At 36.3% G+C, this 27,042-nt stretch overlaps 1 protein-coding gene across 11 annotated transcripts in view; it reads right to left on the reverse strand.

Moving 5' to 3' along the window:
- Positions 1-27,042, reverse strand: part of NBEA (neurobeachin) — a 674,173-nt gene that overhangs the window by 65,055 nt on the left and 582,076 nt on the right. For all 11 annotated transcript variants that reach the window (XM_072795453.1, XM_072795459.1, XM_072795454.1 and 8 more), the window contains 3 exons: positions 26,654-26,794; positions 15,766-15,885; positions 4,320-4,472 (listed from right to left, as the gene is read on the reverse strand). In XM_072795453.1, the coding sequence (XP_072651554.1) occupies positions 4,320-4,472; positions 15,766-15,885; positions 26,654-26,794 (414 nt within the window). The remainder of the gene's footprint in view (positions 1-4,319; positions 4,473-15,765; positions 15,886-26,653; positions 26,795-27,042) is intronic.

Consider the following 27,042-nt stretch of genomic DNA (forward strand, 5'->3'; position numbering starts at 1 on the left):
CTATGCAGAGGTCTTACCAGCTTGGAAGAGAGTCTTTAGGGTAAGGGCTGGGGGAGAAAGAGGTAGAAATGGGATCCCAGAAAGTCAGGTCTGCATGGCCTTTGGGGTTGGAACATTCTTCTGAGTCAATTCCCACTTGTTCCTTTCTTTTCCTCCACTGACTGCAAGGTACTGGCTTTCTGTTAGAAGACATGATTCCCTTCCCTCTCCTCTCCCTTCTCCACATTCCTTAAATCAGTATTATATCCTGGACATTGGATAAAAACACTGCCACTTTGGTAAGTAGGTGACATCTGGGAAGGTGATTTACCTCCCTGGTTTCAGGATAATTCCTAAAAGACTTTTGAGGATTCAAAGAATACTGTGCCTAAAGCTCTAGCATAGTAACTGACAAAGAATAAACACTCAAAAATGCCATAGGTTATATGGACTATCACTGACATTATTGTATCTTGGTTGACCCTCATATTGGGATGCCTGAGGACCATGATTGGGGTGTGGGGTGAGTTGACCAACATTAGGGTATATATATCCTGATCTGTAGCAGATGCAAACAGTAAGTCTTGGAATGAGGACAGTAGAGAAAAAAAATGTAAGCAGCTACCTCAGAGAACTAAGGAGCCATATAGAAAGCCATATAGCTGTAAGGACGGTTAGGTATAAACTGGCTATGGTCTATAGTAACATTCCACTTACTAAAGGTAGAATTTTGTCACTTCATGTTTCAGTATTTCACTGCTAAACTGGAAGGTATCAGACAGTGACCAATGAGACCTGAAGCAGAAGATACAGTCACTCTAGCAAAGGTACAGAGTTTACATTTTCCTCAGGACCCCAATTAGCACTTGACTGACTCATATTTATCATTTGATACATTTGGTTCACTGGTTTTGTAGACTAGAGGGGATTTTAAGCAACAAATTCTAATTACTATGGCTATAAAAGGAAGTGTGCTGATGGTGGACAATTTCAAGAAGGAAACAGAAAAAGAATAGATATAGAATTGTATCCTTCATAGAATAATAATGGATACCCATGATAATAAAGAGAAGCTTCCTCTTTTGTATAAGAGGATAGGGAACCAAGTAGTGATAAAGTTTAGAAAAATAATAAATCTCCAAAAAAGTTTTCATTTAGATAAAAATCTAGAAACTTCCTTTATCTGGAATGTTTATTTAGTTGTATTATATTACTATCCATCCTATTAGATGAATGAAGCCTTGTGATTTTTCTGCAAATTTAGTCAAGTGTGTATGATCTTGGTTATTCAGCTTATATAATACTAATTATCTGATGGTTTCTTAACCATAATAATTATCTTTTCTTATATTCAAGAAATTCTGTGTATGATGCTATCTTGGGGATTTGCTTTTAGGAGCACAACTGCCTTTTCTTTTTATTGAAAAAGGCATATCATTAATGAAATTACTAATTCTAGGGGCACATGAACTTCTTTCACTAATGAGGAACACAAAGGTTGTATCTATAACAAATCACTACTTAATGTTTTATTAAGATATATGTAAAAATGTTCTAGCATAAAAAGCATATGAAGAGACACTCAACATCATTAGTCACTAGAAAAATGGAAACTAAACTATAATGAGATTTTAGTTCATATCCACCAGAATGGTTATAATAAAAAAACAACAACCAGGCAATGACAAGTGTTGGTGAAAATATAGAGGAACTGAAAGAGTCATCCTTAGTAGGAATATAAGAAGGTATAATCAACTTTGCAAAATAGGTAGTTTCTTAAAAAGTTAAACATAAATTTACCATTACTCAACAATTGTACTGTAGGTATATGCCCCAAAGCAATGAAAACATATGTCCACATAGAGACTTGTATGTGAGTATTCGTAGCAGCATTATTTATAAGCCAAGGAGTGGAAACCCAACTGATAAATGGATCAGAAAAACATGGCATATCCATACATGGAATAGTATTAGGAAGAAGAGCAGAGTGCTAATACATGCTACAACAAGGATTAATCCCCAAAACTATGCTAAGTGAAAGAATACACATACTAAAGAACACATATCATTCAGTTCTATTTATATAAAACGTCCAGAAAAGGAAAACCTGTGGAGATAGAAAGTAGATTAGTGGTTGCCTGAGGATGGAGGTGGGCGTAGGGACTGAGGTAGGTGTAGGTTGCCTGAGGATGCAAATGGTCATGTGATCTTTCTGGGATGATGGAAATTTTGGAAAATTAGATTGTGATGGCTGTCACACAACTCTATAAATTTACTAAAAATCATTAAGTTGTACACTGAAAGCAAATGAATTTTATGATAATGATTTAAAAGATGAGAAATGTGAGGACCAGAGATGCTCCACAATTTACCCAGGGCAATGAAGCTAGTAAATGGCAGAACCCAGGTTCAAGAGCAGGAAATTACTAAACTCTAAGTCATACTCTTTCCAATATAGTATTTATTATTAGCACCCAAATGAAAACTTCTGTTTAATCAGTTGGGTACAATAGCATGAATAAGAGAAAAATCTAGTCCAACAATTTTGGTTCCTTTTTTTGCCTGAGTGTAGGATTCATTCATTTTATTTATTTATTTTTAATTAGTTTCAGAGGTAGAATTCAGTTTAACTAGTTTGGACATAACTAGACAACATGTTAAAATCATTGCGATTATTATCCCTCTGTGATTCATTCATTCACTCAGCAGATATTTACTGACCAATCACTTTGTCAGGCACAGTTCTGGGCTCTACGAACGTACAGCGTAATGATGTGACTGAGAGCTACTGATATGTGGCAGGTTTCTAGGGTTGAATTTGTAGATTTGGTATCCTTACATTGATAGTATAGCCAGCACTCAAATATGTAAGGGTCGTATGGAAATGGATGACCAAATCTAAAAATAAGTAGAGATTTTAGAAGTGTAATTGCATTACTTAAGTATAAACCCTTCACATTAAAAAATATAAATTGAAGAAATCTGTTATTCAAGAAGATAGTATGATAAAACTCCACTTATTTGGAAGCACCAATTTATAGATTAAAAGGTGACAGAAATAATACCTACAAGTCATGCAATATATGACACTCCTTCAAAAGGGGGAGACCAGTTTGCAGATTACATATACAGTTCTTTTAAGCACAGGCCGACCACATCAGCAACAGCTTTAAAATAAAATATATTAAAAGTAAAGTATTTCTGAGAGACAGAAAATATAGTTCCAAAATTGAAGGGAACATGAGACTGACAGTGAAATTCAAACACACACACACACACACACACACACACACACACACAAAATCAGGGAGTAGAGGGAGCAACCATATATTATATGATCCTGTTTATGTGAAATGTCCAGAATCAATATATAGAGACACAAAAGGTTAGTTGCCTAGGGCTGGCTAGGGAAAATTGTGGAAGATGCTGAAGGTACTGGGTTTCTTTATGGGGTGATAAAAATATTCATAATTGATTGTGGTAATGGTTGTACAACTCTGTGGATAAATTAAAATCCATTTTTTTTTTTTTACTTTACATGAGTGAACTGTATGGTATGTAAAATCTATCTATGTGACATATGTCAATTATGTAAGTCTTACCAAAAAAATGGACTGAGAGCTCCATTGCAAATGTGGACTTTGGATTATGATTCAAATACATACAGTGTAAAAACAAAATAAAATACATTTATAAGACAGCTGGAAAAAATTGGGAGTTAGTGAAACAGAGCACATAAGTGGGGATGGTGAAGGGTAGGGGAGAGGGAGAGAGAGAACCTTAAGCAGACTCCATGTTCAGCACAGAAGCCCAACAAGGGACTCAATCTCAGAACCCTGAGATCATGACCTGAGCCAAAATCAAGAGTCAGCTCCTAAACTGACTGAGCCACCCAGGTCCCCACAAGTATATTTTAAGGTATGTCTCATGGCTTATGAGTTCCTGCATGCAAATATGTTCTAAATATAAATTATTTTGTTTTGAATATTTTATGAGTGAAAAAAGAGTAGAGATTTAGCCAGTAGACAAAAATAAGAAATGGACATTTATTTCAAGCATTTTAGAATATCTCAACAGATGCTCATCTGATTGTCTTCTCCTAAGGGAGCAAATATAACTGAATTACCATTCCTTTATTAGTCTTCATGAAAGAAAAATCCACTTCACAATAAAGAAAGATGTCAAAAGACAATAGTAAAATGCTTGCCTTGTTTTTTCTTAAATTTTTAACTTGTATTTATGGATGTTAAATGGCAATTTGTTAATAGTTGGAAACAAAAGAAAACAACAGAATATTTTTACTTCCTGAAGACTACTCAAGCAAAAACAGAATCTCTTACCATCCTGTTGATCCGTACAAAGTCTTCAGGTTTTTTTGCCCAAGGGGGAAGACCAACATCATTTACTACAACTTCATCTTCTCTGACTCCGAGATTGTATCCATTACTATTGACAAACATCTCTGGTAGGTAATAGAACTCTGGAATTAGTTCCTGTCAGGAATAAAAACATGGTGTATTAAACCACTTTAAAAATGGGCTGAATAAAACTACTGTAACTTGTTAACTATAAACTGAATTAAACAATTTCTTTACTTAAATTCTTTATTATCTAATTCTATTCTCCAATTTATTTTCTTTACATAAGAGAAAGAAAAAGAGAGAAGGAAAGAGAAGACAAATACTTTTCTTGAACATTTTATTTGATAATTTATAAGACTTTCAATCTTATATTGCCATAATTGGTTTAGAGAAATGGGTTATAGGATCAACAGTAGTTCACAACATCATTATTAAACAAGTATGTAAAGCTGTATCTACAAGTCTATTGTGCTCAACAACCTTTTCTGAATATTAAGGAACTATCCAACTTAAAAAAAAAGTTGTTGCCAGTAGTGGTTAAAAATCATGTAATATCTTCTACTCTTCCTTTTGATCACATTGGCAATTATGCTACATGATTTTTATAAAAGATTAATAGTTTTATTTCATAATTTGGCAAAATTAATTACTTCTGTACTATCACTAAGCACGATGAAAAGATTATATAAAACGTGACAGTAAGTTTTAAATAGGTAACACACGGTACCTGAATGGAATGGTTCTTAATAAATTGGATGCAAAGACAACCTGTGTTACATGTATATAAAGATGGCATAAACAACTTGATTCAAGGCAAACTTGTGTTTGATGCACAATGTCTAACATGAGGCTTATGCTTCTTTAGAATAAATCTGATATACAAATGAACTGCTTTTACGATCCTTTTTTTATGCAAGGGAGAAAATGAAAACAAAAACCATTATAGTTTTTATGTATACCATCTATACAATGATTTAAAAAATTATCTTTTCAAATATCAAGATGAGGGTTAAATTAACTTTGTATTGTGAAAAGTGAAAGGACATTTATTTGTGTAACATGATCAACACTGATAATGTAGTGCCTGAAATTCAACTCCTGCTGTGGTCTTCTCTAGGGATCCACAGAAAAATTAAAAAACAAAGCGAAACAAAAAACACCAAACACTAATGCCTTCAAATAAATCAAATTACTAACTTTCAAAGAAAAGCATACACAAAACCTGGGTTCTCCTGCTAAAACCAACATTTGTCTGTTATAGCATAAGTGGGTGTTTATCTTAGTAATGCTCTGTGAGAATTTGATTATTATCCATTCTGATGATGATAAATGTGAACCATAAGAAAAATAAAACATAATAAAATTTGAGTATGGGGCACTGCGACAGGTACAAAGAAAGAAAAAAATGAACAGGACATGGTTTTATTTCAAGTAATTTATAATCTTGTCTACAGGGTAAATGCACAAACAGATGGTTATAATACACAATAATAATAGCTTGAAGGAAGTATAAACCAAGGATGAGGGAGCACAGGGGAGAAGGCAGAGAACTCAAGGCAAGTGTGGAAAGAGTTCACTGGACACCAGACATTTGAATTCACTACAGCTAAGATAAAGGCAGGGGGAAGCGGCAGGAGGATCATCAGAAAGTATTATCAAGAAGTGATAAGGACGAACAGTGGAGTATAGATATACTGGAGGATACAGGTCAGGATGAGGGAGATGGGAAGTGGGCTGCTGAGAGTTATATGGAGCCTGGTGATGAAGGAAGCTTTACGCCAAGCTAAGCTATTTGGATTTTGTATTATTGGGCATACTTGTTTTACAACAAGAAATGAGGTGTTAAAATAAAGGATGGACTGGAGAGAAGAGAGACGGGGTGTCTATGTATATGCAGCGAGAAGGGGAAGTGGAAGCAGCAAGGGGAACAGGAGGGAAGGGAGGAAGGGCAGGTGTGAGCTGTGGTAAGGGGACATGTTGTGGGACTTTAGCAGGGAGGGTAGCCTGTGACAGAGGAGAGGATGGGTGTGCAAAGAAGAGAGGGAATTAAGTGGCTCACACTGTGTGATATGCATCCACTAACAACAAACTATGTACAAGGCATCGAGGCCACAAGAGATGGTAGGAAAGGAAAATTATGGTGAGATTAATAGAAACTTGTGTAAATTTTCAGTGACCTGTATGCAAAAGGGAAAATTCAGAAGGGGCTGAAATAAAAACCAGTAGATAAACAAACATCCTTATTTGCAAATCGTGATACAGTTTAGTTGATGGGCAAGACAGGAGCTAAAGACTGCTTCAGAAGTATTCTATCAGCAGTAACCATAATGAGCTGATTTCTGGACTGAATGAGCACGGTGGTGTATATTATATTGCTTTGAAGGAGCAATTTGGTAAAGGTGTATGATCACTGATCAGAAGGTAGAAGTGAAGCATCATTGCTATTCTCATTGATTTGTACACATCAGAAGTCCATAATTGTTATGATCTGACGTTTCTGTTCCTCAAAAATTCAAATGTTGAAACTCTATCCTCTGTGATGGTATTAGGAGGAGGAGTCTCTGGAAGGTAATTAGAATTAGATTAGGTCAAGAGGGTGGAGCCATCACGAGTGGGATTAGTGTCCTTATAGGAGCCCTGAGGAGCCATGTGAGACTCAGCAAGACAATGGCCCCCTGTGCCAGGACCTGGACACTCACCAGACACTGAACCTGACTATTGTGGCACCTCAGTTTTGGATCTCCAGCCTCTACAACTGTGGGAAATAAATTTCTGTTGTTTATAAGTTCCCTAATTTATGGTAAAATACAGCTGCCTAAGCTGACCGAGACAATAATTATTAACTTATTATTTCAATGCATTAAGATAAAACTTATAATAGTTTTCTTTTGATATTACTGTGCAGTTTGGGAACATACAAGACAATTAGTAAAAGGTGTAGAGAAAGGTAAAGAATATGGTTATTTGCACATTACCCATCCTTTATGTGGCAGAGCACAACAACAGCACTGCAAATGGTCCAGAAGCGGGGGGAAAGAATGTAAGCTCATGCAGTCGCTCCTTGTGGACGGTGATTTATATGTCATAGACTCACATAAGTCAGGGATTTCCCTTACTGCCTTTCAAAGGTTATTTGTGTTCATGTCTCATCTCTAGAACTGGACTATCTAAGCTTCCTGGAGGACAGATATATCCACATGGATACAGCAACAAAGATTTATTTTTTGTTTAAACAGCTCAGAGTCTTAATTTATCTTCAACTGCTTTGGTGCTCTATAATGTTTTCAATATATAAAAATATATTATTTTCCATTCTTTCCTGTGGTATAGGGGCACATAAACTATGTGGTTATTATTAACCTACTTACCACTATAATACTATTTTTCTGAATGTCATTAAATTAGATTCACAAAGACAACAAAGCCCTAGGGTTTTGTATTAATAACGTTTTGGACAAAGGCAGATTTTCAAGCCTTACTTTGTGAGGTTCATCTTATTTTGTTGAATCCCTCATAGCTCTTGGTGTTATACTTTGTATGCAGCAGGCACTCATTAAATACTAAGCTACTGAAGATACTAGGCAAAGTTATTTTAATATCACTAGAAATGTTCTGGGGCAATAAGCAGATGGTTGGAAGAATGCCTCAAGACTGGATAGAGCCAATGAAGAGAGTTTCATCTCTGAGATTCAACTGTGACGTCCAAGAAGATGACAATAACTGTATCTGTGTCAGCTGAAATGTTATTTCTGCTCGTTCAATCTTACAACAGAAGGTAGAATTTACTTGTATCTTGTACTATGTGTTAGCACTGTCCTAAGTGCTTTATATCTTTTTTTTTTTTTTTTTTTTATGATAGTCACACAGAGAGAGAGAGAGAGGCAGAGACACAGGCAGAGGGAGAAGCAGGCTCCATGCACCGGGAGCCCGACATGGGATTCAATCCCGGGTCTCCAGGATTGCGCCCTGGGCCAAAGGCAGGCGCCAAACCGCTGCGCCACCCAGGGATCCTTATATCTTTTTTTCTTAATCTTCACAAAAATTTCATGAGGAGGGTATTCTCATTCTATGCACTTTCTAGACATGAATACTGAGCCAAAGAGAAGGTAAGTAATTTGTTAATGACTATGCTAGAAATAGGTGGTAAAGCCCTAAATCAAAATCAGTCACTTTAAATCCAAGGTCTCTACTGTTATATATTCTCTATTTTGCCTTCTGAAGTAGCAACCCAGTCATTCTATATGATTTTATCCTATTTTGATTTTCTGCATAGCAATTATAATTTTCTTCTTTTATATATTAGGCTCCTGTGTCCTACTACACTGGAAATCTCATGACCGTAGGAGTCATTGTCTATTTTGCTCACTGGTTCACACCACTCACTTGCTAGGAACGGTGCCTAGTACATAAAAGATGCTCAGTGCAAACGTGTGAGATACAAAAAAATCAATTATTGCTGTGTGTTTACCATCTCCTGAATTTCAGGCATGAAACAGTGATAAAAACAATATTGCAGGCCATCATTTTCAAGTTGTGTTAGTTTAAGCAGAGGTCTTTAGGGCAAGCAGTGAGTTGAAGGTAAGAGGGAGACAGAGCAGGTAGGCAGTTTGGAGATTATCCCTTCTACCAGGAAGTGCTACTTTATGTGCATCAGAATCACAGATCCTAGTTTAAATCTGGACATCTTGCCAGCTTGGGCAAGTTTCTTAACCTTTTGAAAAAAAATCAATTTCTTCATATGCAAAATTGTGATGATGATAGCAATGAACTCACTGGGTAGATGTGAGGATTAAATGGTGATAATGTGTAAAACAATGCATTTAGCAGCTGTCTGCAAAATACCTTTTAGAAGCTATTCATTCTATCGACTTTTTTTGATGCAGATCAAAAATATTGCTGCTGAGTTACCCACTACCGAAGCATACCCTGTAAACCAGTAACAAAACTGTCACTTCGGATGTTTCTGTTTGAAGGAATACCTGTGTAGACAGTTCAGATGATTAAATGCTTTTTTTTTTTAATTTGATTTTTCTTTCTGCTATCTTGGCTGACTTTTTTTTTTAAGATTTTATTTATTTATTCATGAGAGACAGAGAGAGAGAGAGGAAGGCAGACACAGGCAGAGGGAGAGAGAGAGAGAGAGAGAGAGAGAGAAAGGCAGACACAGGCAGAGGGAGAAGCAGGCTCCATGCAGGGAGCCCGACGTGGGACTCAATCCTGGGTCTCCACAGGATCATGCCCTGGCTGAAGGAGGCTTTAAACCACTGAGCCACCTGGGTTGCCCATGCTGGGATGATCGGGGAAAGAGACAGACATGTCTGGACAGTCCCTAGCTATCCTGACTAGCTCCGAGGCTACACAAAACACCTGAGTAAAGAAAACCAAGCTGGGTTCTCTCGCTCAGCCACACCCCTCCAGCTGTCACCAGGCAGCTCAGCCTTGAGTGGTCTTTGCTGGCTTTAACTCCAAGTGTGTAACTGTCAACAAATAAATAGTTGTTGTGTGTGTGTGTGTGTGTGTGTGTGTGTGTTTGGAGTGGGCAGGGGGAGAGGTGAGGTGAGGGAGATAGAGAATCTTTTATTTTTTTAAGAGAGGGAGAGATTCCAAGGTGGTACAAATCAAATGTGGCCAGAGGGTAAAGGGCATGACTATAAGCCCCTTTATAAGTGCTCAGAAACATTTAAGGTTTGTAGACTCATTCAGCTACACAAAGGGATTTTAAGAAACTTAAGGGCATTATAAACAGCATCTTAACTCACAGCCATGAGGATCCTATCTCAAAAGAATTTTTGGGTGCAAGTTTTTTCTCATAATGAACTACAATCTGATACATAGAAAGCCCACATAATTTTAAAGCAGTTAAAAGATGCCTCGGCCCCAACTTTCTATGATCAGGAAGCATTTAGAGAAAATCACCCAAGTGCAAACGGGTGATTTCTTATGGAAAAGAAAGCTGATTCAGAGAACAAAGTCAAGGTCCCAGAGGACCTGTACCCAGAGTCCAGGAAACTGGCAACATGTGCCTGGCTGCAATTGCCATGAACTAGCCACTGCTCTGTATGTTCCACATCCCCTCCTTTGGAATAGAATCCGTTGAGGTTTACCTGTTTCTGGCTTACCACCATATGGTGAGTTACATGGGACAGATAACTTGTCTCTCTAGTTTCCAGATATTCAAATTAGAAATTTCTGCATTGTTTCTGTATCTGGACCTGATACAGACCATGAGATACTAGATTCTGATCCTGATGCTATAACGTGGCTAGCAAGTTGAGTATATTTTGCATCTAGGAGGAATGTGAACTGTGATCAGAGAGAGGACTTTAGCAGACTATTTCCAAAGAGCACCATAAAAAATCCCTCTAACCTCCATGTCCTTTTGCAATGTGACTTTGCTGTTCATCTCAACAGGAAGTAGAGTTCATTTCTCCCCTTCCTTAATTTGGGCTAGCCCCGTGACTTGTTTTGACCAACAGAATGCTGTGTAGGTAACACTACGTGAATTTCAAGCCTAGGCATTAAGCAGCCTTGCAGGTCCCCCCTCTTTTTTTATCCTCTTGATAGCAAGCCACCATGAAAAAAGGTGTGATTTTCTTAGAAAGACTATATAGAGAAAGAGAGGACCAGCCAGGCCCCAGAAGTTCCAGCCATCCTTGTTAGGGCAACAGATAAGTGAGTAAGTAAGTGATTACTTGAATCTTCCAGATCCAGACAGGCCACCTCAGTTGACCCCAGATGGATTAGAGACGCTGTACCTGACGAACCCTAGTCTGATTGCAGAAATCTAGGGATATAAGTGGCTATTTTTTTTTAAGCCACAAGGTTTGCGGTGGTTTGTTACACAGCAATAAATGACTAAAGTAAAACTTGATTGATCAATTATTTAACTAGTCAAAGTGGCTGGATATGATTAAACGATCATGCAGAAGAATTAAAGCAGCATGCTGCCAATGAATAAGCACTACACATAACTTAATAGACCTTGGTGCTAATAGACCTTGGCTTCCTCCTTACCTACTATGTGAACTCAGGCAGGCCATTTAATATCTGGGAATCTTCTTTACAAAAACAAGAATAATGATAGCTATCTCACAAGGCTGTTCTAAAGACTATCAAGTAAATGACAGGAAAAAAAAAAAGCACGTCTGAAAACTTGAGAACCACTCAGAAAGCATGAACTCTTCCAAGTGTGCTCCTTCAGAGGTATTTAGGCACCAACTTGCCTACTTTGGATAAGAGCTCTCCTGCTTACTCTCTTCCCTTTGATAGATCTCTGTTAATCACTCTCTTTAAGGAAAGAGTCCAAGTAGTTTAGGGTTTCCTAAATGAAAAACAGTGCAGAAAGACATCAAATACTATCAAAGAAATGGCAAGATGAATATTATAACAGGCATTTTGTGTCTGTAAATGTGATTTCTGGTTTATTTTAACAGCTCTACTGAAACCCCATGGTACAGTTAATAGTGTTATATGCATTCTGTCAATAATAAGAAAATATCCTCAAACACAATTTCTAATTTACAAGCTTCTGACAAGTTCAAGCTGCTGAGAAATTGGACTTGAAAATATGTCTTAGAGTGATAGAAGACCACTATTAACACTATGATAATTGTATACCTATTGCATCAAATCTGACATTTCGGTTTAATATATTTTCCTGAGAAAGCGCACCATTTTATGGCTTCCTAGTGAAATCAAATCCAACACAGACGTTTTCACTTTTCTAATATAATTCACTGAAAGGTTTTAAAGCTGCCATTTCTTTTCTTCCTTTTTTTTTCAAAAGATTGATGCCCTGGCATTCGTTAATTCCACAAGAGCTCATAATGGGTCAATGAGTCAGTGGTGAGCACCTCCATTAACTGTATTAATTTACACTATGTCACCTTAATGACATTTTGTCACAGCTACCTTCTCTGACATCTCCATAGCTATTCAAAAGTCATATAACAACTTTTGAAGGCATTAAGGAATCTTAGTGTAAGAACTTCAGTAAGTTGAATGTCACTGTTACCAAGACTATGCTAGGGAAGAAAAATACAAAAAAATAAAAATAAAGTAAAAACTAACTAGTCTGACTTAACAGAGGGGACCTGGCTCCTGAAAGGTCACTTCACCAACACTCCATCTCTGCCCAGCTTGTATGCATTACTGTAAGAAGAGACTGATGTTAGTAGAGACAGAATGAAACCTTCTACTCTATTCTAGTTCTTTTTTAGATGAATATCTAGGTTACTAGATATTGCAGACAAACTTTTCTTCACAAATGGAAATGCATTTCCTTAAAATTATATCCAGTGCTTTATTCAACAGCTTAGGGATAAGAAATCAAAAGCTTAGGTTTTAACACCCAGTTAGCAAAACTATTATTACTCTTGGTAACATATTCTTCCCTGTTAAATCAAGTATTATTTTAGCGGAAAAAAATACCATGTGTTTTAATCAATATATTTAAACATGAATACATGAATTTAGAAAATTTCAAGTTACTACCAGTATTACCAAAAAATCTCTCTAACACTTCTTCAGTGAGAATCCTCAAATTCTGAAAGATAATACATTTGGTCACAGAGACATACAGACACATACACAAACATATTTGAAAAAGAGCAAAGCAGAAAGACTGAGAAGCTATACTTGTAATGCAACTTGATGCAATTTCAAAGATCTTTTTCATATCAATAAGAAAAAGATATTTGACCCAACTTAAAAAAAAAAGGGAAAAGATATGAGTAGGTTTACAGGTCAATCAATATATAAAAAATGCTCAATTTCACTCACAATTAATGACATGCAAGCCCAAACAAAGATAACTCCATTTTTACTCACCAGATTAGCAAAAATTATACTGTTTATTATGATAGTGATGAGGGGGGCGTAGGGAAGGAGGCATCCTCACATACTGCTCTAGGGAGTGAATTATCATCTTTGAGAATAATGACTTGGCAATATTTTTCAAAATTAAAAATGTATATAGCCATTTAGCTATTAACAGAAATTATCCTTTACACATATACACAAAGTTCATCAAGATCACTGTGCAAGGGTGTTTACTGCAGCCCTGTGTTTAATAGTAACAGACAGAAAGACAAACTATCCATAAATAGGAGATTGTTTACATAAATTATTATGTATGTGTGCAGCCTTGAAAAAGCAAGGGTCTACGTGGAAAGATATTCAAGATAGATTATCATAAAATATGAAAGAGAACTGAAAATGGGAAAAATCCGTGCAATGTCAAGCTAGGGAAATGAGCTTCTTATGAACTAATTAAGTCCGGGGGTGGGGGAATAGGTCCTGTTTATACTCAGCACAGCCGCTTGAGGATAAAAAATAAAAACCACCCCAGTTAGTGACAGCCACATTGGTATTTGTCCTTGATGATGTGACCCCCAGGAACCAAAGGAACACAATTGGTAACAAAACGTAAGTGTTTTTTGAAAGTTCCAGAACAGGAAAACTCCAGGAGAAATCCTAGCAGTTTTATTTTATTTTTTTAATAATAAATTTATTTTTTATTGTTCAATTTGCCAACATACAGAATAACACCCAGTGCTCATCCCGTCAAGTGTCCCCCTCAGTGCCCGTCACCCATTCACCCCCACCCCCTGCCCTCCTCCCCTTCCACCACCCCTAGTTCATTTCCCAGAGTTAGGAGTCTTCATGTTCTGTCTCTCTTTCTGGGTAGGAAATATCCTAGCAGTTTTAGAAGGAAAAGCCTGGTATGAACACTGGTCATCAGAGACTGACCTGTAACTTGGTGAGATATTTTTGGTGATGGGAAGCATCAATAAAGTTCTCAGGATAGAAAGTAAAGTCCAAATCTGTATCTACTTATGTAAATTAGAATGATTAACTCTGATCTGTGTGTGGGTTTGTGAGGGTAGATCTTTGAATTAAGCTGAAAAGCCAATTTTCTTTTTTGTGATGATGTCTAATAAGGGTGAGCAGGCATCTCACTTGAAATAACTTGATACAGTGTGTATACCTCTCTGAATTAAGATATGTATAACCTTATATATGACAGAAAGCCTTAAAATATAGACAACAATGTTTAATTCAAACAAACACAAAATATTTATTGAGTGCTTTTTGTGAATATTAGGCAAATTCTAGAAGCTGCTGGACTCCTCACTTTCTGTGTAAATTTTCGAAGTGTTATGAAATAAGAAATGGATTCTCTTATTGTTTTCATTGGAAGGAAGTCAGTTTAAATGGTGGCTCATGGGTATGTTAGAGTTTAATTCCTCAGTGAAATAAGGCTGATAGGAGAAAACTGTATGCCTTATGAGTCTGGTATAGTAAGAATGTATGTCAAATTATCTAACTTCCAAATATGACTATGTCATATGTACAAATTAATATTCATTCATGCAAACTTTGATAGTAACAAACGAAATAGAGAAGCTACAAACTACTTGGATCCATTTGGTTTGTTTCCTGCTTTCAAAAAGAACAGAACAAAGTTGTATTCATCTAGTTTTCTTACAATTCAGTAACATTGTAATTGCCTTTAAAAATATTTGCGATAAGCATAAATATGAAAATGATAATTTTGACTTTAATTCACAGCCTTTTGTTGGATTAAGACCATAAATGGAATAATACCATAATATTTTTACATTTAACAATATGAGTGACAGTGATAGGGAAAAAATTGCCTTGAAGAAAGAAGCCTTAGAAAGTAACATGTATACCCATGCAATAACCTGATCATATCTCACTATCAGAGAAAAGAATGAGAAAAATGAGAGAACAAATGTATATTATTTTAAATATAACCTTTTCTTAAAAAACAAAAGCCCATATAAATGAATAACAGATCTTTGTATTTAACAATAGTTAAGTAGTACCAACATTACTCTGCTCTCTGGCTGTTCCTGGGTATTGTGTATGTGTTGGTTTAATCTAATGTGTATTGTTGCATAGTATCCTCAGGCACAGTCAAGTAAAAGCTAGGGCTGTACAGAAAAGCCTACATTTTAAATGGGTCTTGTCATTAATGCTTTATTAATTGCCCCAGGCTACGTAAACCCAGAGCTGCGCAAGCTATAACAATATGACACATTAAGGTCAAATCCAATTCCTGCTGTGTTTCATGGAATGGGCCAAATATTGAGTTAACAGCAGGAAAGGCAATTTATGGCCTTTTCTTTCCATCTCCAGATTATTCAATCTAAATTAGATAGAATTTTTTGAAATTACGAGAACACCTTAACTGAATAAATGATTTTTGAATCATTTTCTGTGATGCTCAAAATTATTTCCTCTAGCTTCTTTTAGGTTGGTTGTACTGCATGATTTTAAAATATGATGGAACAAAACCGCAGCATAAAATGTCTTACACACCCAATTAAATTAAAAAAAATCAAGATGTCAGCATATTTTGAAGTTAAATTATCATCAACAAATAAAAGGAACCTACCTTTACATCAGAAGTATCTCTCTGACTAGTTCTCCAAGACCTTGCAACCGATGAGAAGGTTCGATCTGGATGGTCAAACTTTCCATCATTTGCATTGAGGAAGAAGGTTGTGAAAGGTTCCTAAGCGAGAAGAAGAAGAAGAATCAGGAATCTGACCCGCCTGAACACAGCTGCCTTGTTCCATTGTAAAATATGACTGTCTTTGAACCCCTTGTGAGGTAGAAACAGTGCAAGGTCCCGGAAAGATGCTTATGCTGAGGAATCAGGACACGCGTGAAGGGCCGCTCAGGCACTGCCGCTCCGCAACCTTGGCAGAGGCCATTTTGCTTCTTGGGCTCCAACTCCTGATCCGTAAGACGATGGAGCTCTAGTGCTCTGTGATTTGACGATGAATGCTTCTGCATTATTATCAGTTTATAACTCAGATGTTCTTTCTGATAACTAAGGCCATATATAATAACACTGCACTACGAAAATCACTCCGGCACTGTTCACTGCACTGTGGAATTAAGTAGGGAATGGCCATCTGAGATTACGTATCAAAGTCTATTAAAGTACTTGTACCACACCACGGTCTGATGATCTTTTTAAAATGCAGAGTTCTGCTTAAAATCTCTCAGTAGCTCTTCAGAGCTCTTAGGAGAGACTCTAAACTACTCATTTTTTTTTTTTTTTTTTTTTGGTCTTAAAAGATCTCGAATGATCTGGAAATTTATCTCTCACCTTCCCTTCTTCACATTTTAAAGTCGTGCCACACTGCTCTCACTTCCTGTCCTTTGTAGGTGATGTTCCCTCTGCCTGGTACCAATTTATCCTTTTCCCTCACCAACCTTACTTTGCTAAGTTCTTTCTATCCTTTATGCCTCAGCCAAGGTGTAATTTTTCTCCTGAAATATCTTCCTTGATTTGCCAAGCTCTCCAGTATACTCAAATACAACCTATACTTTCTAAATACATCACTGAAACACTTGTCACGCTGTTTTATAAGTGATTTGTAACTTGTCTATCTTCCCCCCACCATATAAACAGATTCCATCATCTATCATGTTCACTGTCTTATCTCCGACACTGAGAATAATGCCTCGTACACAGAAGTTGCTCAATGTATAATTTGGCAAAGAAATGAATGAAATAAAATCAAGTGCAAATAAGACTAGATAAACTCTAGTCCTTTCTGTCACTGTCACCTCACAGAAACACACTATCTGCCACCCAGTACATGTTCCCGTAGCAGGAAACCTTAGAATAACTATTACACGATCCTAATGCATTGAATTTTAATGCTTTTTGTGTATTTTTTATGTTGGGAGAGAGGCATTATTTCTGATATCATTAAATTTACTTCTGAGTAACATTCATTCTCATCAAGGATTTCTTACTTAACCACAAGTCTAACACAGACAAATATATATTTCCTTTTCCATGGTTTAATTCTCTCATTGGTCTAGAATGAATGACATGTCACCCCTAGGTTCAATAATGCTAAGAAATCTACAGGACATTTTTCTGAAAAGCTAGTTTTCTTTAATATATATAATCCCTATTAATTCTTTTATATCTATGAAACATGACTTCGTCCCTTTGAACTTTTTTGTTGTCATGAGCCATAGGGGCCAGCTGTTGGGCAACAGCTACAACCATTCATCTTCCTCAGTCTCTTTCTGAAATTTAGTGTGGCTGGATGTCATCAATGTTATAAGTTTGTAACAGATCACCAATTTTTCATGTTCAGTATCAGACAACAGGAAACCATGATTAAAGAGATAGGATGAAGAATGATAAAACAATATTTAGAGAAGGGCTGTATTATGGATTCACCTGAAAATCAGAGATGCATCCACGAAGTCCCATATTGCTGTTTTAAGATTTTAGGTGGTATGAAAGACAAATAGACGTCACTGAGATTAAGTTAGGAAGAAAATTTTTTTGAGATGTCCTTCTCTAATTAATCTGCTTTGCACAGTTTTAGCTTACTATTAAACATTAGGTAATTAATGTGGTATTTATCACTCAGTTAAAGTGGGGATAAAAAATTCTAGAAGTAGCAATGGCAAACTGAATGAAATATAACAGATATAAGTTCGAATCTTGATGGGACAAACCATTAACTTCTTTCAGACAAGTTATTTAACCTTACCTATGTAGCTATGTTAAGTCCCTGCTTCCAGGTCCTTCATCTATGTTAAATGGGAAGGACACCATCTTGGGGATGATTATGGGAATTAAATACAATTAAATAATATGGAAAAGCTTGAAGTGTCTCACCTGACACAGTTATAAAAATGACTACAGTTTTATGCACTTTATAGTTTTATGCACTTCACAGTTTTATGCACTGTGTAAATTATTGACTGCTGGGTTTCACACTAGACTGCAGTCTACCAGACAACCCGACCAGACCCCTAGTGCCTTAGGTCTCATCCATCTCTGTATCCGTAGCACCAAGTACCCATGCTTGGTTCATAGTTAGTGTTTATTCTCATTTTTTATTTTTTAAAGACTTCATTTATTTATTCACGACACACACACACACACACACACACACACACACACACACAGAGGAAGAGACAGGTAGAGGGAGAAGCAGGCTCCCTGTGAGGAGCCTGATGCAGAACTTGATCCCAGGACCCCTGGATCCAACCTGAGCCAAAGGTAGACACTCAACCAAAGAGCCACCCAGGTGCCCCCATAGTTAGTGTTTAATAAATGTTTCTTGAATGCACCTAAACATACAAGTACTGTTGGGAGATTAAGTATAGCTGGGTAAGAGTAAAATAGCTTTTGTCAGTTCTTAACTACTCATTTGACCAAAAAGTTGTAACTGCAGAATCTGCTTCTTCATTATTCTCAGATACCGATGTCCCGTGTTTTCTTTTGCACTCTCTCTCTCTTGCTCTCTCTCTCTCTCTGCAGGTCATAGGCAGAGATTAATTTAGAAAGATTGCACTTGTCTCTATGATTTTTTAATCTATTACACAGATGTGAGTGAAGACCCATTTATACATGCAAAGCCTTACTTTTTATCATCAGCCACTAAAAGCTGGTTTATCTCTATCTCGACCTAAATTATAAAATCCTTCCTGGTCTTCAAACCTTAACAAAGGTATGCCCAAAATAGCAGAGATGGGCATAGTAAAAAGAAATCCGAAATTAAAGAATTACTTTTATTTCTGGTCATGAAATTTATGAAACTGGTGGCAACCAACAGCAGAGAATACTGAAGAATTCCACACTTTGCAGTTTTAAGTAGCTTTTAAAAAGATCTGATTAACAACTGTTTTCGGGTCACATACTACAATTACTGACATATATTCTCATTATTCCTGAAGGCCTCCAGCTGTGATGGAGGTAGAGTACGAACAGAAATTGATAACCTATTTGTTTCTAAGTGAGTATTGATCTTTCAAGCTCTGATTACCGTGGAGATTACCTTTTTTCTAGGTGTTTCCTTATCACCTTCAAGGCACAGTGGAAGGCTTTTTCTTTTTTTCATCTCAGGCCCAACTAACGTAGAGGATTAAGTACTATATTAATAAGTCTAAGGAACTTTCCTATTTTTTTACTTAGCATATGCTGATTGAACCATTTTCAATATGTACATTGCCATATTAGACAATTTATCATTATACTAGAAAAGCTTTCAGTTTGGACGATGCACAAATGAAAAAATATGAAGCAGAGATTTCAGAAATTCAAATGCTGGCATTTGTCGGGCTTTACAAGCTTCCTGATAGGTCCTGCAATATGAACAGCTGATGGCAGACCTCCTTCTCCTAATTACATCTGCCCTAAGGTCACTTCATATCTTCCAACCTTGTCTTAGTACAAGAAACCCAAGCTAGCCAGGCCTGCATGGGACAATCGTACACTGAATTCCACCATAGCCTTTATTCCCTTGCAAGGACACCAACAACCTTTCCTGCCTCCCGATGATTACAGCCCAATGAACTCTATCCTGGGCAATCCTAACCCCATTCCCCTGCCCCTCTTCTTCTATCTTCTCTGGTATTTGCTCAGTAATCTCATAAAAATCTTTTCTTAAGTCCCTCTCTGCTGTACTTTTTATCTTTGCCTTCCTTTCATTTCATTTTAAACAAACTCTACTCATGGGTAACAGGTGGTGCTTGGAGCACTATTTTACTTTACCAAAGTAAAGGGGTATATCTTGGACTGATAACAAAACATAATAAAGATGAAAGGGCAGGGAACTAAGGCTGCCGGGCACCTGTTTCTGTGCTCAACACTGTATTATTTCACTTAACTCAGTCCTCGTGATTATCCTTCAGAATAGGTGTAACTATTCTTATTTCACATCTGAGAAAATCAGGGTTACATTCTAGGAAATGGAGAAACCATGATTTGTATTGTGAATTGTCTAACCCTAGAAGCTTATTTTCTCCCATTCCTTTTTTTAAAAAAAAATAAATTTATTTTTTATTGGTGTTCAATTTACCAACATACAGAATAACACCCAGTGCTCATCCCGTCAAGTGCCCCCCTCAGTGCCCGTCACCCATTCACCCCCACCCCCCGCCCTCCTCCCCTTCCACCACCCCTAGTTCGTTTTGAAGGAACCCACAACTACCTTTCAGAATCATCAAAAAGTCTCTGTTAATTAACCCATATACCTATTATAAAACAGGTTTTTGATCAAAAACTCATCTGTATGGAGATTCCTCAAAAAATTAGGAACAGAATCCCCATATAACCCAGCTCTTCCATTTCTGGGTACGTATTCAAAGAACAAAGAAAGACTAATTTGAAAAAGATAAATGTACCCATCTGTTCATTATAGCATTATTTACAATAACCAAGATATGGAAACAACTTAAGTATCCAGTGATAGATGAATGGATACAGAAGTTGTGGTGTATTTATACAGTGGATTACCACTTGGCTATAAAAAAGAATGAAATATTGCCATTTGTGATACTTTGGATGGACTTTGAGTGGATTATATACAAAGCAAAATAAATCACATGGAGAAAGACAAATATTGCATGATTTCACTCATATGGAATATAAAACAAAAACAAAAACAAATGAACAAACAAAATAAAACAAAAACAAATTGTAGATACAAAGAACAAACTAGCAGCTACCAGAGGAGAAGGGGTTTGGGCAGTGGGTGAGGTGAATGAAGAGGTCATCTGTATGGTGATGAATGGTAACTGGACCTGGAGTGGTAATCACTTTGTAGTGAATACATATGTCATATTATAAAGCTGTATACCTGAAACTTACATAACAATAAAAAAAATAAAAAACAGAATGCTTCATCTTCCTCTAAGTCTGCACTGTCATTAAGCATCAGTACTTGAGGTAAATATAACAACACTATTTTATTCAGTAGCATTATCTTTTGCTTTAATTACAATGCCTGCAAAAGTGTTTTTACTATTTTTTTCACTACAAATACACACTTTTAAAGACATAGGCTCTTGGGGAGGCTTTCCAAGATATCCGTAATATGCTTTTACAAGTCTCAAATTCCAAACAACTGATTTATAAATGAACTTTTGTTATACAACCTATTTAACTTCCTTAAAGATTATGATTAAATGTTTGACAAATGAGTTTTGAAGAGGTAGGTGGAATACAGGTGAATAGGTTGCTGAGGGATGTAAAGGTTAGAAAGTAAGATTTAATTACTTCTGTGTGTATGTTATATGCTATATGTTCAGGGTAAGATTTAAAGTAAAAACATTCCAAGTAAAATGTGTCTTTTATACTAGTCAATATCTGAAGAAACTTCAAACTCCACTATAATAGTTCATTCATCATTTGTTCAATGGCAGCTATCAAGGAACCAGTCTTTTCAGAGTCTTGTAACTCAGACAAGTGATTTCACTGGTAGTTTGTCTAAAATAATATTTTTAATTAAAAAAATGAAGTATGTAGCTGATTAGCATTTTAAAGTAGTTGTTATCATTGTTGTACTACATATAATGATTGAAACTAATAATGAGTTTAATGACTTCAGGTCAAATGACTTGAAAGGTAAAGAGCAAATAATTACTTTGTATTTTGTTTTTATGGATAAATTCTTGGTGACATGAATTTTAATGCATTTTCTACTTCATAAACTTCATGGGATGGGAGTGAGAAAATCACAATTCCCTGGACCATTAGGTTAAACATTTAGTAAGCTATTAGACTGGGATACTTCTATTTGTAACAGCACAACATAAGATGTGTTGGCTAAATGAGTCCCTATAAAAGCATAAAAGCAATCCTATATATCTGTTCTGTCCAGTACAGTAGCCACTTGCCACATGTGACTATTAAGTACCTGAAGTATGGCTCCTTCACACTGAATGTGCTATAAATATAAAAACACATTCTGGATTTCAAAGACTTAGAACCAGAAAAGAGTGATATATACCATTGGAAGTTTTTATGTTTGTTACATGTTGAGATTATAACATTTTGAATATAGTGGGTTAACAAATACGTTTATTAAAATTAATTTCACCTATTTCTTTTTATTCTTGAATGTGGCTACTACAGATTTTAAATTATATAAGTGGCTTGCATTATATTTCTGTTGTGCAGCCCTGTGACAGATAATACTGAAAGGGGATTTATAGAATAAACATGTATATAATTTCTGCCATACTCTTGTGCAGATTCAAATGTGCGCTCCATTTCACTGGAATAGTAAATCAACTAAATATGAATTATGATTTGAGAAAGTATTTAGCTTTATCAAGGATATAAGATTGTTAAGTTAGGGGACGCCTGGGTGGCTCAGTAGTTAAGCATCTGCCTTTGGCTCAGGGCATGATCCTGGAGACCCGGGATAGAGTCCCACATTGGGCTTCCTGTGATGAGCCTGCTTTTCCCTCTGCATGTGTCTCTTCCTCTCTCTTCATGCCTCTCATGAATAAATAAAATCTTTTTTAAAAACTACAAGATTTTTAAGTTAAATCAAGCTGTTGATAGCAAGTATTTTTTTTACATATTTAATTTTTTTAAAAAATTTTTATTTAAGAGAGATGAGAGAGAGAGACAGAAATTGGAAGAGACAGAGAGAGAGAGAGGGAGCATGAATAGGGGGAGCAGCAGAGGGAGAGGGAGAAACAGGCTCCCCGTCAAGTAGGGAACCCAACATGGGGCTGGATCCCAGGACCCTGGGATCATGACCAGAGCCAAAGGCAGAGGCTTAACTAACTGAGCCAGTCAGGTACCCCAATTTATTTCTATTTATTGATTATATATATAATATCTATCTATCTATCTATCTATCTATCTATCTATCTATCTACCTACCTATCATCTATCTATCATTCTCAAGCAGATTCCCTGCTGAGTGTGGAGCCTGAAGGCTCAATTCCAGGACCCTGAGATAATGACCCAAACCAAAACCAAGAGTCAGACGCTTAACCAAATAAGCCGCCCAGGTGCCCCAATAGCAAGTATTTTTATGGACTCACATAAACAAGTCATAAATCTGACTTCAGACTAATCTGATTACACATAAACTACTGAATACCAATATATTGGTATATATATATTATGCCAATTGGTATATATATATTATATAATTTAGAATACTATTTCCTAGATACTCTCAACTCTCAAACCAGTTTTATGATAATGTTCTTTCTAAAATGATTTCTGACCTTTAAACATTTTTTTAATCCCCAAAATACCCAAGAGAGTGCTTTACCCTCCCCATGGCAGTGGCTTACTACAGCAATGATTGTCCTTGATGGAACCCAAGGTGATGTGAAAAGGCCTCCCGGGATGAATATCTCTGGCTTCAATGCTTTCTAAAAACTTCCTTCCCTAACAGTTTTGGAAGTCCCTTTGAGAGTGATCTGTATGAAGCCAAATAGACCGTGCTGCTTAGGAAGTATATCTCATGGGCTGCTTAAGCCTGGGTATGTCTTTTGTTGTCCTGTAGAGTGGATTCTGAGCAGCAAACATAACTTGAACTTTACTAATGCATTTATTTCTGTATTTATTTTTAACTCTCTTTGCTGATTTTTTTTGTTATAACATTTATAACATGCACTGCTCATCAGTCATTTCCCATTGGTGGTGGTAATGACTGAGAACTTGGTTTTATGGTCTCACCATTTGGTGATCAGAGAATTTCTTAGTCTTTTTGTTTTTTAGTCTGCCTATTTGTGAGCTCAAATCAAATATGAACATCTTTTGTGTCTATTGTAAAGGACACCAGCTTCTTGAGATCTTAACTGGTAATTTTTTGTGTTTCTGTGTTTTGTTTTGACCTATGGCTGAAATTACAGGATAGAAGCTATAAGTCTCAACATATCTGTGTGTCTGTAATTTAGAAAAACCCTTAACTCTTGCATGAGTGTGAAGTATTTTCCTATATCTGGAGAGTATTAAAAAATTATTACTACCCATAAACTAAAGTGCTCTGTTCTGATTGGTTTATAGGGGTAACGGGGCACCTATTTAAATCATATTCTTCAAAAATGAACAGAAAATAGATAGAAATTATTCTTTAAAAGTGCTAGAGTTCAAAAAATATTTCTTAAGAAACTATTAGCTCAGGAACAAATTTATTACTTATTTATTTATTTATTTATTTATTTATTTATTTATTTATTTCAGGAACAATTTTAAAAAAGAATTCAAGTTCATGAAATTAAGGTGAATCTTTGGACAAATTAGACTAATAACTTTGGTCTAAAAGAGAAAGTTTTATGTATTTTTCTTTAGTTTATAATTCCAGAGTTTATTTTTAAAATAAGATTTGGGTTTATTTTCTCATAGGCTAGTTAGATCTAAACTTTTTAGAATTACTTAAACTCCTTTAAGATTATAAAAATATAAAATTTGTTTGGTTAAACTGAATCCTAATTTTGACAAATCTTTTTTGTAATAAGAGCAATTGTAGCATATTACCTATGTGATTTACAAGTTACTTAAAATATACTCACTGTATTTCTGGTAAGTTCAATTTTTCTCTTCTCATCATAACAGAATATTTGAGAAAGACTTCTAAACTAAAGCAGAGGGAAAAATATCTGAAAATATAAGATGAGGTCCCATGTACACATATTTATTTATTTATTTATTTATTTATTTATTTATTTATTTATTTATTTATGATAGTCACAGAGAGAGAGAGAGAGAGAGAGAGAGGCAGAGACACAGGCAGAGGGAGAAGCAGGCTCCATGCACCGGGAGCCCGACGTGGGATTCGATCCCGGGTCTCCAGGATCGCGCCCTGGGCCAAAGGCAGGCGCTAAACCGCTGCGCCACCCAGGGATCCCAATGTACACACATTTTTATGAACTCTCTACCAATGTGTTTCTGAGGCAAATCAGCCTCATGAAAACAGAGTGGCCTGAGGTAGATTTTGGTAAGGGGAGAAGACACTGTTGATTATATTGATTTACAGATTCGGTTTAGAATTTTATAATCCTCCTCAGTTGCTTATAGTAAAAAAAAAAAAAAAAAAAAAAAAGAGAGACCATCTGAGTCCAGTACCTGCTCTTGACTAGACTCAATTGAAGAAGGCAGGACTAAAGGCAAGATGATTTGTCAAAGGCTTCTGCAATAATCTAGAAGAGAAATAATGGAAACCTAAACTAAGGAAATGCCAGAGTTAATAGAGCAAGGAGACAGATTGCAGAGATACTCAGTTGGTAGAACCCAGGTGATGTGAAGTCTGATTGGATGTAACGGGCTAGGAAAATAGAGAAAATATCTCTATCAGGTAACTGGGTGAGTGATCATACCATTTACTTAGATAGGAAACACAGGAAGAACCACAATAGGCTTGTAAGGGAGATGAGGAATTAATTTTTGGAAATGGTGTACGTGATATTATGAGCTGTTCAAGTAGAAATATCCAGTAGGCACTCAGAGATAAAGGTTGGGAGACCAAGAAAAATGAAGACAGAAGCTGGAAGTCATTAGCTTATAATTGAATGGCAGTGCTCAGATAAAGTATACAGAAAAACCTGGGGAACACAAACATTGAGAAAAAAAAAAATCTGAGCATGAAACCGGCCAGGGCAATTAGGATGATAGAGGTAAGCCAAGGGAGGATATTGTCTGAGGAGCTATGGGAAGGGAGCATTTCAAGAAGGAGAAAGTGAGCAATGGTACCAAGTGCTTCAGATACATCATGGTAAGAAATGGGAAATTTGTGACTCTGAAAAAAAAATTCAATATTAAAAAAAAAAATTCAATAAAGGGATGGGTATGGAACCTAAATCAGCCAGGCTAAAGATCGAATGGGAGGTGAGATAGCAGAGACTAGCACAGCACAGTGCAGTTTCATGGAGGCTGTGCTTACATGTGACTATGAAGGGAGAAAACTGGGAAGTAACTGCAGGGCTGGTCGGGGCGGCAAGGAATGTGTGTGTGTGTGTTTGTGTGTGCAAGCATGTTTGTGTGTATATGTGTGCATGCATGTTTGTGTGTGTGCGCACGTGCATGCACACATGTGCATGCATGCATATGTGTGCATATGTGTGTGTGTACACGTATGGATGGATAGATGTATCTGAAAGATCAGAGAGACTTGAATATGTTAGGAGAGAGAGAGAGAGTAACAGAAAGAAGTCTTCAAAATGTTTAGAAACTGTTCTTAGAGTATATTGCCCAAGATGCAAGCTTGAGAGGGCCAGGGGAGAGTGCCAGCTTGTGGCCATCCGTGAACAAAAGAAACAGTGTACTTTAAGAATGCACTCCAGGAGTCTGGTTCCTTTTATAACTGGTTTAGGTTTAAGAAGCTCATAATAATCTATCTTCCCAATGCAATTTCGTAAATGAGAAAAATCATTAAAAAAAAAAGTTCAGGTTTTTGCTAGTTTGTAATCTCTTGTTTATACTTCACTGGCCTCTAATCTATGTTGAAAACAAATAACAAGTATAGTAATGTAATGAAGATACTTACAATTCGAACAAGCCAGGATAAGGTAGATGTTGCTGTTGAGTAATGCGTGTTATAATGGTAGGGGGGGCTTTGATCATCTTCCCATGTCTCATAACGCTCTGCGTAAAACACAGCTCTCTTTGGGTTCAAAGCGCCTATTGGCTATAAAAACAGAAAAGAAGCTTTTCACTTAATACAGTTATACTAAACATTCTATATTATAATTCTTTATCCTGGAAGTATTTACCATTAATGCATTTTAACCATAGAGCATAAATTATTTTGTATTATATTGTATCAAATTTGATTTTAATATTAATTACAGATCATTTACACCTGCTAAAAATCTCTCAGGAAGATGATTTATATATGTGAAGTTTCTGGATTTTACTAAAAGTTTCAGTAAACTG

This window comes from Canis lupus, chromosome 24, assembly GCF_048164855.1.
Source record: "Canis lupus baileyi chromosome 24, mCanLup2.hap1, whole genome shotgun sequence".
Lineage (NCBI taxonomy): Eukaryota > Metazoa > Chordata > Mammalia > Carnivora > Canidae > Canis > Canis lupus.